General features: G+C 38.5%; 1 protein-coding gene across 10 annotated transcripts in view; it reads right to left on the bottom strand.

Annotated features, from left to right (window-relative positions):
* Positions 1–14,212, bottom strand: part of USP34 (ubiquitin specific peptidase 34) — a 235,198-nt gene that overhangs the window by 36,791 nt on the left and 184,195 nt on the right. For all 10 annotated transcript variants that reach the window (XR_011386628.1, XM_051838286.2, XM_051838305.2 and 7 more), the window contains 11 exons: positions 12,738–12,791; positions 12,541–12,636; positions 11,491–11,555; positions 11,325–11,400; positions 11,189–11,236; positions 11,014–11,079; positions 6,780–6,860; positions 4,432–4,517; positions 3,220–3,388; positions 3,061–3,135; positions 1,828–1,979 (listed from right to left, as the gene is read on the bottom strand). Coding sequence is in view for 9 of the 10 variants with exons in the window: in XM_051838286.2 (XP_051694246.1) it covers positions 1,828–1,979; positions 3,061–3,135; positions 3,220–3,388; positions 4,432–4,517; positions 6,780–6,860; positions 11,014–11,079; positions 11,189–11,236; positions 11,325–11,400; positions 11,491–11,555; positions 12,541–12,636; positions 12,738–12,791 (968 nt within the window). In the remaining variant the exon portion in view is untranslated. The remainder of the gene's footprint in view (positions 1–1,827; positions 1,980–3,060; positions 3,136–3,219; positions 3,389–4,431; positions 4,518–6,779; positions 6,861–11,013; positions 11,080–11,188; positions 11,237–11,324; positions 11,401–11,490; positions 11,556–12,540; positions 12,637–12,737; positions 12,792–14,212) is intronic.

Raw genomic sequence — 14,212 nt, 5'->3', positions numbered from 1 at the left:
TTTCCCATGGAACGCAAATTCTTTCAGTAAGTAATGAGATTTATAGACTACTATCTACATGCTGGGGTACTTATTGATTCTGGGTTAGACAAGGTTACCAGGCCTTTTCAGAAAACAAAGGTAGGTAACATTTTCTGTTTAAGACAAAATACACCATGAACTCATACTGTATTTCCAATTCAAATGTAGTTTTAAAGAAATGATATAAATGATATAAAATCCCACAACTCTATTTATATCTATTTTCTTCCATTGCTGAAAATCTTGGCTGCTAATGACCTTAACAGTTACACATACTAATAGATGAGAATAATTCCAATTATATTAACAATATAACTACTCAAAAGGCTTACGATAGTTTTGTAATTCTTTTTGCCCTTCATGTATATCCCATTAGAAAATTACAGTTAATATGTTCTAAAGTCACTTTAGTACCTCTCCAGTGGCTATATTCCTTGTTTAATGTACCAATAGTTGCATTTATTTCACTGTGCTTTTGGCTTTTAGGGACTGTTTCTTATCCATTTATTTATTTATACAAAACATTTACAGGGTTCCAAAGTTAAGTTTATAAAACATTTTGGCAGGATTCCATTTCTGTCCCCTCCCCCTTGTTTTGCCTCCCACCACCAGCAGAAACCATTTTTCAAGATGTTTTTGATTTACAGTCAATTTTTGAGAGCTGGTAGATATGTTCTGTAAAGTGCTATAAACACTCAATCAGCAAATACCAAATCATTACTCCTAGGGGAATACAAAGTTAGCTTCCTGTGAGCCTCTAGTCACAATGTTTTCATCTACCAGTAATCCATTACTTTGTGTATGTATGTCTCTATTGAAGGATGCCTCATTTAACATATACTACTCAATACTGAATTCATGCCCACAGTATTATAATTCACACCTGTATGGAAATGATTTCACACACATATTTTCACTCTAAGGCACATTACAGCCTTCCTGAGCTCAAATGCTAGCCAGCACTTTAGCAATGCCCTTGGGGCCTTTTTAAACAGCAACATCAACATAGAAAAGCACAGCAAACATTATGAAAATTTCATTTGTTTACAATATGAAAACTGAAATGAGAAGGCAGATAATCAGTTTCTTTGACCTCAGTTGGGAAAATATATCAGGCAACTCAAGTTTCATCAATCTGCATAAACACAGGTTTAAATGACTACAATAGCTCCTCAAGTTCTGATTTTGGCATGACAAATGTTACCAAGAAGGTGAATTCACAAATAAGAAATCCACAAATAATGACATTGGCTGCTTACACATATGTGTTCTCCCATTGCCTTCCCTTACTTGAAATGCAGATACAACAGGCACTTTTCTCCACCTGGCTTTTTTCACTTAGTAATATAGAAATTTCTCCACAGCAGCAGAGTTAAATTCTGTTTTTCCTTCCTTTAGCTACAGAGCACTCAACTGAGTAGATAACAACTTTTCAACTAGCTTCCTTTTTGTGAATATTTGGCTGCTTCTAATCTTTTGTTATTAGAAACAGCTTTGCATATACATCTTTCCCTATTTTTGGGATAGGTCTCTAGAAGTAGAGTTGCTAGGTTAAGAGATAAATGTCCATATAATTTTGCTAGCTATTTTACTGTGTATTTTTCTTTAATGATTGTATCTAATATAACTCAGAGACGAAGTAAAAGTTAAGCTGAAAGGACTGAAATTCTTATACCACAAGAGTTGATGAACAGTATTATTATTCAAAAGAAATTATGTAATAACTGAATTAACAGTGACCAAACAATTAAGTAAAAGAATAAAATCAGACATGCTTTAAGCATTTTGAATGTTGAAGCATTTCACCTTTCTGAGCGAGACTGTTCAACCAAAAGAGCAACTAAAGCTATCATCTTTTCAAGGGCAGCGGGCCTGTATTTTTCTTCTGCCAGAGAGAGAATATCTTCTTCCTCTTCTTCTTCCTCCCCTTCTTCCTCTGACAACACTTCAACTTGAGGCTAAGTGAAACAAAGCTCAATTTCAATATGGTATTAGTTTGAACATCATATAGAGAATACAGGTATTCTTTTATATAACTACCAAGCAGATGGTGACAGGAGCATGGATCATGACAAATAATCACTGAAAGGCCTAATTCTAACATGAACAATCTAATCCACACTCAGGACACGTTTAGATTGAACTGGTAGAACTGGAAAGAACAATGTCATAAGGGATAAATCCTTGCAGTGCCTGGTTCCCATATGGGTGCCGGTTCGAGTCCTGGCTGCTCCACTTCTGATACAGCTCTTTGTGATAGCCTGGGAAAGCAGTGGAAGATAGCCAATTGCTTGGGCCCCTGTACCCACGTGGGAGACCCAGAAGAAGCTCCTGGCTTTGGATTGGCGCAGCTCCGGCCACAACTGGGGAGTGAACCAGTGGATGAAAGACCTCTCTCTCTCTGCCTCTCCTTCTCTCTGTGTAACTCTGACTTTCAAATAAATAAATAAATCTTAAAAAAAAAAAGAAAGAAAACACCAGCTCACATTTTCTGAAGCATTATAAGTTTATAAGGTTCAGCTCAGTGATCTGCCTGAAGATCAAAGCCCAACTCACTGTGATTTAAAATAAATTTCCCTAAGGTGCAAGTACCTTGTCTGTCAAATGTAGATAAAAACAGTACTCAGGGTTAAGAGAAAATTAACTTAGTGCAAACAGATCATGCAATCCAATGTGACTGTCATGGACAATATAAACTTCATGTGATACTTTAATATTACTAATAGAATGACCAGCTATCTAAATGTTTGGAACATTCTGGCAAACTCAATACAAAAGGCACACAAAATAAGACCACCAAAAACATTCACCAAATAACATACTGTTGGTAAGACCTCAAAGTAGTGGTGGCATGTTGCTGAAGTACATTTACTTTGTTCTAGGGCCTTACCAGTGAACTGGATTATTTGATTCTTCTCTTGCTATACTCATTTAAATGTGAAAAATATCAACCAGTTCTAGTATCTCATGACTTTGCATGATGCAAACTACTGAAAACATGGACTCTAAATCTCTAATTTAACAGAGAATTATACTTACATTTTCAGGTCCTTTGGTTCCCATGTAAAAATGTACCATTGTAGATATGGCTTGCAATGAAAGCAAAAACTGGCTCTAAAAATATTCAAATATAAAAAATTAATTCTAAGCACTGAAAACAAGTATGTAATCCCAGAAATAAACAAGATATAGTCTCACCTCTTCTTCACCCATTTTCGCAAATTCATAAAGGAAGGCAAAATACTCTGTAAGATGTTTACTGTGAGGTTTTACACCATGTTCCATAATTAATAACAGAGTTCTCACAAATCGAGTGACACATGAACGACCACCAATATCTTCTACTGAGGCGTCCATATCATCTGATCTAGAAAAAGAATCAAATGTGTCTTTTTAAAATTTTATTTTCATTTTATTTCAAAAGCACACACAGAAGAGAGTGATAGAGACAGGAAATTTGCACTAACGGTCCACTCCTCGGACGCCTACAACCATTAGAGTAGGACAGGCCAAAGCCAGGAACCAGAACACCATCCAGTTCTGCCATGTGGGTGGCAGAGGCCCAAATACTTGAGTCATTGTCCACTGCCTCCCAGGATGCACAACAGCAGAAAAGTTGGGTTAGAAGCAGAGTCAGGACACCAGGCACTCTGATATGGGATATGGGTATCCCAAGTAGTGACCTAACCTTTGTGCTAAATGCCTATCTACCACATTAAATATATCTCAGAGAACACATTAAGCCTAAGGATAGATATAATCTGGGAGGCAAAATATTTTTAAAGCCTAAATCTATCTCATTTATATTGTTTTGATGTTGAACACCCATTATAATAATATTAAGTACCTGCATTCCAATTATTGTGACTAGCAAAAATCAATCCAATTAAAAAGACTGATCCATATAGTTACTGTAGCGGATTTTACAGATACCCTTAAGTAAAAATAAAATTAAAAAAATAATTTTTAAAAGGATTTATTTATTTGAAAGTCAAGAGTTCCAGAGAGATCTTCTGTCTGCTGGTTTATTCTCCAGATGGCCTCACTGGTCAAAGCTGGGCAAGGCCGAAGTTAGGAGACAGTAGCTTCTTCCAGGTCTCCCACGTGTGTGGCAGGGGTCCAAGCACTTGGGCCATCTTCCACTGATTTTGCAGACCATTAGCAGGGAGCTGGATCGGAAATGGAGCAGCTGGGACATGAACTGGTGCCTACATGTGATGCTGGCATTGCAGGTAGCACTTTTACCAGATATACCACAATGCTGGCTCCATGTTTTCTCTTAACTTTTGTTTTTTAGATTTTTCAACACAAGAAATTAAATATTCCTGTGCTGACATTCAAAACTACTTTGTAGGCAGATCATCAAAAAATTTAGAAACATTTAACATTTGTTAGCAAAGCACTTCTTACCCATCTTCCATTCCTGGCTGCAGATACAGATGAGCATGCACAGGTCTCAGTCTCTGAATCACATGGATACATAAACGCTGAAACATCTGTGAAGATGTAACAACCCGAGAGTCAAGTACCAGCAGGTTTCAAAGACACTGATAACAAGATTCAAAGCTCTCTGCAACATTCTAAAGTTTTCTTGGAATCTCAACTACTGAAGAAGATGAGGCAAAGTCAGCACTAAACACAACATACAGTTTTATAATGGCAGGGGAAACCCAACAAATTACAGTTTCAGTAACACGGGTCACCAAAAACAAAGCTTTATAAAATCCTCTTAGCTAATGAAGATCCAGAGAAAGCAGTATTCAACATCTACCTCTTTGAGAAGAAAGGAATGGGGTATGGAAGCTAATTAGAGGGTCAAAAGCCAGGAGAAAGAAGTATGTTTTAAGTTTATTCAAAAGATGTATGGATTAAAAATGGCTGGAGAGTTTCTAAAAAAGACATACAAAAACTGAGGCATTGTGGCACCAAAAGTAAGACTGCCTCCTGCTATGCCAGCATCCCTTATGGGTACTGGTTTCAGTCCTGGTTGCTCCACTTCTGATCCAGCTCCCTGCTAATACACCTGCGAAAGCAGCAGCAGATAGCCCAAATGCTTGGGCTTCTGCAGTCATGTGGGAGACTCGAAAGAAGCTCCTGGCTCATGGTTTCAATCTGGCCAGAACGGGCCATTGCAGCTATCTGGAGAGTAAACCAGCAGATAAAGATTCTAATTGTGCCTTTCAAAAAAATAAAATAAACCTTAAAAAAAAAAAAAGACGAATGGCCAACATGTACATGGAAAGATATTCAATGTCATTACCAAAACCACTGTTCAGATAAACTTCATTTCCATTAGGATGATTAAAAAAGACAACAGCAAAATGGAATCCTCATATATTCATAGGAGGAATGTAACATGGTCCAGCTGCTGTGAAAACAGTTTAGTAAACCTGAATATGTTAAATGTAAGAGTGACTGACCATATTAACCAGCAAGTCCACTTTTAAGTAGGTACCCAAAGGAAAAGAAAGCATATGTCTGAAGAAATACTTGTAACACAAATGGTCACAGAGCTCAAAAAGTAGAAACATCTCAAATGTTCATCAACTGATGACTGGATAAACAAAATGTGGTATACCCATTCTATGAAATACTATTTGGCAAAAAAGGAAGTAAAGAAACATGCTGTAACAGATTACCCAGAAGAGAATGCAAAATTAAAGCAGCAAGTCATAAAAGATCACATACGGTATGATTCTACTTATATGTAAAGGTCAAAATAGGCAAGTTCATAGTGACAGAAAGTAGGTTACTGTCGAGCAATGAGGAGAAAAGAAGGGAAAAAAACAGACTGCTAATAGGTTAGGGGCTTCTTTTTGAGTTGATTAAAACTCTAAAACTAGATAGTTGGTAATGGCTCCAAGACTCTAAATATACTTAAAACCAATCAATTTTTTTTTTTTTGACAGGCAGAGTGGACAGTGAGAGAGAGAGACAGACAGAGAGAAAGGTCTTCCTTTTGCCGTTGGTTCACCCTCCAATGGCCGCTGCGGCCGGCGCACCGCGCTGATCCGAAGCCAGGAGCCAGGTGCTTCTGGTCTCCACGCGGGTGCAGGGCCCAAGGATTTGGGCCATCCTCCACTGCACTCCCGGGCCACAGCAGAGAGCTGGCCTGGAAGAGGGGCAACCGGGACAGAATCCGGCGCCCCGACCGGGACTAGAACCCAGTGTGCTGGCGCTGCAAGGCAGAGGATTAGCCTAGTGAGCCGTGGCGCTGGCAAAACCAATCAATTTTACACTTTGAAAGTTTAGGTGAATCTTAAAATGAAAGAATTGTATTCTCAGTAACATCTACAAAGTGAAATAATTCAAATTCAGTTTGGTTTCTGTATTATAAATGATTATACATTTTATTTTCACTGTCCAATTTTTTCAATGATGTAGGGAAAACAATGGATTCATTTGACCATTCAGATCTTGTTACAGAAATGAGTCACTTCCTATTCATTTATCTTTTGAGGCCCTTGTAGAGTACCCTGCCACAGTTAAAACATCTAAAGATCTCAGAAAGAATCAGTACAATTAATAAAGCATCCAAATAAGGAGAAGAACAGAAGTTTATAACTTATCTTCCTATGTCTAGGAAATGGTATTATAGAGAAATGTTGATGCTAAAAGAGGCTAGTAAAAACAATACTATAAAATGACTTCTATCATACGAGACCTTTTGGAATTATTTTCAATGTTAGTTAAAACAAAACATATTCGCAGGTAAACTTAGAATAATATAGTTCCTTCTCAAAATCATTCTTTCTTACCTGTCTCACAATTTGGTTAGGGCACTTAATTAGTATCTGCATTGGCCACCAGTCATCATCAGCCATGCGATCCAAAAACCACTGTAAGAAAATAAAGGATGATTTTAACAATCAACCAGCACTTGTAAATTAGGATAAAAATCCCATCAAGACTATTTCTAGGTGGTGTTCCAATTAATAAGGTCTTACCAGAAAAGTTTCTCTAATTGTTAGAAAGAAACCTTACTAACCAACTCCATGGATACCACTTATATCACAACACACTACTTGCTCAATAGCAACCTAGATCCTTATCATAATAAAATGGAGTACCCTTTTCCTCTTAGTCCTCATAAAAATCACACTTTGGAATCTATATGTCAGTGTAATTCATTTTCACTCTGTTAAAACAAATTTTTATCTAATTATGTTGAACCTCTGTATCTATCAAACAGCCATGAGGGGAAGAAGGGAAAGTAGAGGAACTTGCTGGATAACAAGATGATATAATCAGTTAAAGTCAGCATGTGGAAAATCCCATAGAACAGATGATATAAAAATGCCAAGGACAGGGCCGGCGCCGCGGCTCACTAGGCTAATCCTCCGCCTAGCGGCGCCGGCACACCGGGTTCTAGTCCCGGTTGGGGCGCCGGATTCTGTCCCGGTTGCCCCTCTTCCAGGCCAGCCCTCTGCTGTGGCCAGGGAGTGCAGTGGAGGATGGCCCAGGTGCTTGGACCCTGCACCCCATGGGAGACCAGGAAAAGCACCTGGCTCCTGGCTCCTGGCTCCTGCCATCGGATCAGCGCGGTGCGCCGGCCGCAGCACGCTGGCCGCGGCGGCCATTGGAGGGTGAACCAACGGCAAAGGAAGACCTTTCTGTCTGTCTCTCTCTCTCACTATCCACTCTGCCTGTCAAAAAAAAAAAAAAAAAAAAAAAAAAAAAAAAAAAAAAACAACAACAACAACAACAAAAAAAATGCCAAGGACAGAAAAATCAAAGTGCTATTATAGATGACAAATTCCTAAGACAAATGCAGAATGTGGACCTTGCTGGAATCCTAATTCAAACAAACCAACTGGTAAAAAGTATTTTTTTAGATAATTAGATAAATCTGAATGTAGAATAGGCATTAGATATAGGCAATCACTTCTAATTTCACTGGGAGTGAATGGAATTGTAGTACACATTTTTAAAAGGTGTCATTTGTTAATACAAACTGTGCTTATGGATACATAATATGATATTCAGGCTTGCTTTAAAACATTTCAGCTTGGGCCAGCACTGTAGTGCAGCAGGTTGTGGCACAGGAGGCTTAGCTATACGTGTGACAACAGTATTCCATATGGGCATGGGTTCTAGTCCCAGCTGCTCCACTTCCTAGCTTGCTCCTGGCTAATGTGCCTACAAAAGCAGTGAAAGATGGCCCAAGTATTCAGGCCCCTGAATCCATGTGGGGGACTTGGATGGAGCTCCAGGCTTCTGGCTAAGCCTGGCCCAGCATCAGCTATTGTGGCCATTTCGGGGTGAACCAGCAGATGGAAGATGTCTAACTCTGCTTTTCAAATAAAAAACTGTAAGTCTTTAAAAGAAAAAAAAAAAAAAAACACTGAAAACAAACAAACTTCAGTTGGTGGGGAGGCATTCTGGCCTACTGGTTAAGATGCTGAATGGGCCAGCATTGTAGTACTGTGGGTTAAGCCCCTGCCTGAGACATAAACATCCTATTTAGGCATGTCTGAGTCCCAGATACTCCATGTCAAACCTCAATTTGTTGTAAAATGGGCCTGAGAAAACAGTGGAAGATGGCCAAAGTACTTAGGCCCCTGCACTCACGTGGGAGACCTGAGGAAGTTCCAGGCTCTTGGCTTTGGCCTGGCCCCGCCCTGGCTGTTGTGGTCATTTGAAAAGTAAATCAGCAATGGAAGACCTCTCTGTATACCTCTCTCTTACTGTTATTCTGCCTGTCCAATAAATAAAGAAAGCTTCAAACAGACCCAAAAAAAAAAAAAAAAAAAGATGCTAAATGGGAAGCCTGTATCCCATAGATGAGTGCTTGGCTTTGAGTCACTGCCCTGTTCCTGATTCCAGCTTCCTGCTGGTACACACTCTGGAAGCCAGCAAATCATTAATCAAATAACTTTGAATCCACAAAACCACCTAGAAGACTTGGATTGAGTTCCTAGCCCAGAGCGAGCTGTGTGGGCATCTGGGGAGCAAACAAGCAGACAGGAATTCTTTTTGCTTATCTGTCTCTCAAATTCAGTAACAAAACAAACCAAGTATGGCAGGAAAGCAATGTGTGAAACCAGAATGAAAGAATATTATCTTCCCAAGTTGGGAAATAGGTGTACCTCAGTACAATATGACTTCCTACTTTTGTTCATGTTTCCAAATGTTCATTATAAAGTCTCAAAAAGTTACAGCATTGTATTTGAAATTTCTGCTAACATTCTATTATTTTATTATTATGAGGTATAACTAATTTTATTGACCATACAATATACTTCTATGTCCACTTCTGAAAAACCCTAACACCTATATTCCTGGGAAGGTTTTCATCTCTTTGGTTATGAATCAAAATTTACAATATTAGGATAGCAATATGGGTATGCTGGTGTTATTTGTGAGATTATCCCTTGAGATGCCATCTCTCTTAAAATGAGGGGAAATATAATTGGATATATATCTGAGACAGTAGCTTTATAGTTTTTTTTTTTTTTTTTTTTTTTTTAACAGGCAGAGTGGACAGCGAGAGAGAGAGAGAGACAGAGAGAAAGGTCTTCCTTTTGCCGTTGGTTCACCCTCCAATGGCCGCCGCGGCCAGCGCGCTGCGGCCGGCGCACCGCGCTGATCCGATGGCAGGAGCCAGGAGCCAGGTGCTTTTCCTGGTCTCCCATGGGGTGCAGGGCCCAAGCACCTGGGCCATCCTCCACTGCACTCCCTGGCCACAGCAGAGGGCTGGCCTGGAAGAGGGGCAACCGGGACAGAATCCGGCGCCCCGACCGGGACTAGAACCCGGTGTGCCGGCGCCGCTAGGTGGAGGATTAGCCTAGTGAGCTGCGGCGCTGGCCGCTTTATAGGTATTTTTTAAAGGAAGAGAGGGATAGAGGAAATGGGAAGATGCTGGCCAAGGTGAACACAGTTGCAGTTATAAAATGAAAAATGCTAATGATTTTACATAATGGCAGTGTGACAATAGTTACTACACTGTTTTTAAAATATGTTTTAATATTTATTTATTTGAAAGTCAAAGTTACACAAAAAGAGAAGGAGAGGCAGAGAGAAAGAGAAAGAGGTCTTCCATCTACTGGTTCAGTCCTCAGATGACCACAATGGCCAGAGCTATGCTGATCCGAAGCCAGGAGCCAGGAGCTTTTTCCAGATCTCTAAAGTGGGTGCAGAGGCCCAAGGACTTAGGCCACCTTCTACTGCTTTCCCAGGCCATAGCGGAGGGTTAGATCAAAAGTGGAGCAGCCAGGACTCGAACCAGCACCCATATGAGATGCCTGCACTGCAGGCAGCGGCTATATCAGCTATGCCACAGCACTAGCCCCATATTGTATTGTTTACTTGAAATTTACTGGGGAGATTTTTAAGTGTCCAAACACATGCATACACATACAGAGACATATGCAAAATAACGAAGCAGTGATGGATATGTTAATTTGATTCTGGCAAAAATTTCACAATGTGCATGTATAGCAAATCATCGCATACACTTTAAATACACACAATTTTTATTATACCTCAACAAAGCAGAAAAAAATCTTAAAAAAAATTTTTTTTTTGACAGGCAGAGTGGACAGTGAGAGAGAGAGACAGAGAGAAAGGTCTTCCTTTTCCAGTGGTTCACCCGTCAATGGCCACTGGCACGCTGCACTGATCCGAGGCCAGGAGCCAGGTGCTTCTCCTGGTCTCCCATGCGGGTGCAGGGCCCAAGCACTTGGGCCATCCTCCACTGCACTCCTGGGCCACAGCAGAGAGCTGGCCTGGAAGAGGAGCAACCAGGACAGAATCCGGCGCCCCGACCGGGGCTAGACCTAGTGTGCTGGCGCCGCAAGCAGGGAGGATTAGCCTATTAAGCCGCGGTGCTGGCCAAATCTTAAAAATTTAAATGTCCTATAATTTTTCCTTCCATGAGAAAAAAAACACAAAAATTTTTAAATAACTTAAAAAGCAATTCGATAATTAACATAACTGATTTAGTAGGTAAGATTTTAAGCTATGAATTATTTGTTGAATTTGTCATCTCACCTCACAAGCTGCTTGACTATTATTAAACTGTTTGGTCAATAATTCAATCCACTGAAGCATTGTGGGCTAAAAAACAAAAACAAAGTCAATCAAGGCCTAAGTACTTTTGAGTGAAAGATAAGAAACCCAAAACATAACTGATATTACAAGAAGATCCAGAAAATAAAACACATACCTTTTCTTTTGAATGAATAAATGTCTCTAGAACAAAGGAAGTACTTAACTGTAAGAAAGCAGAAAATCACACAAAAGTGACTTAGTTATTTTAAAGTAACAAAGTTTGACAACACGATCTAGAGTTTATATATTACCTTTGCTGTCATTAGTGACACAGCTTTGGGATCTGGTAACGTACTGGGAATACAACTACACAACTGCCACATAAACCTAGAAATAAAGAATAACAACTTGAGATCCTTACAGTGTGAGATTAAAAAACTAATTTAAAAAATCTACTACTGAATTTACCTAACTTACCCAAAATATGTGTGCTCAAAAATGTTTTTGTCTTGAAGAAACTGCATGTTATCATGCCAAATCCACTGAAGAAAAAAATTTTTAACATTAGATATCAGAATGCATACTTTACATTTCACCAATTTATTAGACAAGATTATCCTCTTAAAAAAAAACCAGAAAATAATCAAAAAATCTAGCTTATTTTGTTAAAATGATAAAGATTAACAGGTGTAATCACATTAAAATTTATAGTAAAAGTCAACTTTCTCACAGTTCTCAGTACCTAAATACATTTTCTTTATTTATTTGGGAAGCAAAGAGACAGAGATCTTGTCCACTAGTTCACTCCACAAATGCCCACAATGGCTGCAGCTGGGCCAAGCTGAGACTAGGAAATGGAAACTAAATCAGAGTTTCCCATGGGGTGGCAGGGACCCAACTATGTAAACCATCACATGCTGCCTCCCATGTAGCAGAAAGTTGGAACTGGGAGCAGGGCCAGGATTTGAATCCATGCCCTCTGATATGAGAGTAGATGTCCCAACCAGTAGCTTAACCACTAGACTACTAAACCCTCAATCCCTCAATAAATTTTAAGAATTTAAAACAGTCTAGCTTAAGAAACACTAAAGAAATAAACAAATATACATTTTGAAAGTTTTACTGAAAATTTTATAGGTTGTACACTGTGGTACAGCAGGTTAAACTGCTGTGTGAGATGCCCGCATCCTGAATCCAAGGGCCTCGGCCATCCTCCACTGCCTTCCTGGGCCACAGCAGAGAGCTGGACTGGAAGAGAGCTAGACAGAACCAGTGCCCCGACCGGGACTAGAACCCGGGGTGTTGGTGCTGCAGGCAGAGGATTAGCCTAGTGAGCCGCAGCGCCAGCCCACTTTTACCTGTCTTATGTCCATCTTACTAAGGATATTTGTAAGTACTCTTAAAGTCGACTTTGCAGTATAGGTCTTCATGTTGGGTAGAATGTATTTATATTGATTTTTTGTTGACACCCTGTTTTTTAGAGAAATAACAGACTTTGAAACTGTTGCTATAACAAAATTAACATACCTCTAGTAATTCTGATGAAACATCAAATTTGTATTCCCTGCCATTTTCTTCCTCTGGTTCCATGCGTTTATAAAACAGCATATATGCACTGTGGGTCTTTAAGAGCAAGACAAAATAAAAAGCATATTTTCATTTAGGATTTTAATTGTCAAGAAGACAACATAGAAGGAAAAATTATCATAGATAAAAAAGATTACCTTTTCAAAGGAGAAATCCATAAATTTATCTGTAACAGAATCATATGTCTTGGTCTGTTTAAAAGAACAAAAATTTTCCTTTTTTAAAAAGAATGCAGTATATTCAGCTATTATTGACATATAAATTAATAAACAGTACTTCATACTTCACAGTACCTTTGTAAAAATAGTTTTCAAGTAACACTGAATTTGTAAAAGTCCTATGTGCTTCACAAATTTGTATTCTAACACCACAATGGGTATATATCTTTTTGAGAACTGAATACCATCAAATTGAGACAGAATTATAACATTACTATCATAAAAGAAAACAAAAGAAGGTGTGGCAAAGAAATAGTTCGTCTGCTCGTAATTTCAATAAAAGTGGAAGTATAAATAAAAAATCTAATTTGAACTGTGTATCTTCAATGACATTATATATGATAAAAAAAGATTCCTAAATTACTCACAGGCTTCATAATTTATTTTGAGATCCCAAAATACTATCCATAAGAACCTCAACCAATGCCTCAAAAATTCTATGTTGTGCCTGAAAGCTAAAACTTTTTACAGAAATGGATTTGTCAGTATACACACTAAGCAGTTTAACTGATGGATGATAAGGAAAGAAGCATCAAAAAATCTGAGTTGACCAAAGACATCAGAAAAATGATTGAAACAGTAAAAAAGCAATAGAAAGCCAAAGAGAAAAGACAGTGCAACACGGGAAACATTCAGCATGCGTCTGGAATTTGAGTCAGGCAAGACATTAAGACCAACAGAAGGTGTAGAAGGAAGTGATACAAGAAATTTCAGTAGTGGGGTTTCTGGTGTCCTAAGGGCTGCCTTCTAAATGAGAAAAGATCATAATACTGGCAATCCTGGAGAATTCGAGATATGTTGTAAAAGAAAAGATGGCAAAAAAAAAAAAAAAAAAAAACCAGAAAAGCATCATCACAGACAGCATAATGTTAAGGAGGGACAGAGGTAGAAATTTTTGACAACCAAGATTCAAAATATTTTTTCCCAAGGTACTTTACCATAAAATGTTAAAAATTAAGAAAATAAAATGGACCTACAATTTGAAAAACTGCCTTTTAAGAGAAGAGCCTTGCAAAGTTTACTTGTTTCTTTTCTTTCTTGCTTTTTTTTCTAAAGGAAATGTCCTAGGAATAACACCTAGAGGTGCAAATGGTTTAGTGATCACTTGAATTGGTAACCAAATATTCACTTCCTCCCTCAATCCATTTCCAAGTTGTTAGCAGTTGGACTACTTTTCCCTGTCCACTTAAGATAGTAGACAAAAATACCAAGAAATAATAAGGAAGTCCTTCATTAAAATCCAGAAAGTTTATATATAGAAAAGTTGTTTTACAATGAACATGGTAATTAAGATTTAAAAAGAAAAGACTATCTGGTCTTCCCTGTGAAATGCACATGACAAATACTTGAGTTGTGAGATGCCAATAGGGTGTTTTTAATTATTTGAGAGGCAA

This window comes from Oryctolagus cuniculus, chromosome 2, assembly GCF_964237555.1.
Source record: "Oryctolagus cuniculus chromosome 2, mOryCun1.1, whole genome shotgun sequence".
Lineage (NCBI taxonomy): Eukaryota > Metazoa > Chordata > Mammalia > Lagomorpha > Leporidae > Oryctolagus > Oryctolagus cuniculus.
This window is presented reverse-complemented; position numbering and strand designations above follow the sequence as displayed.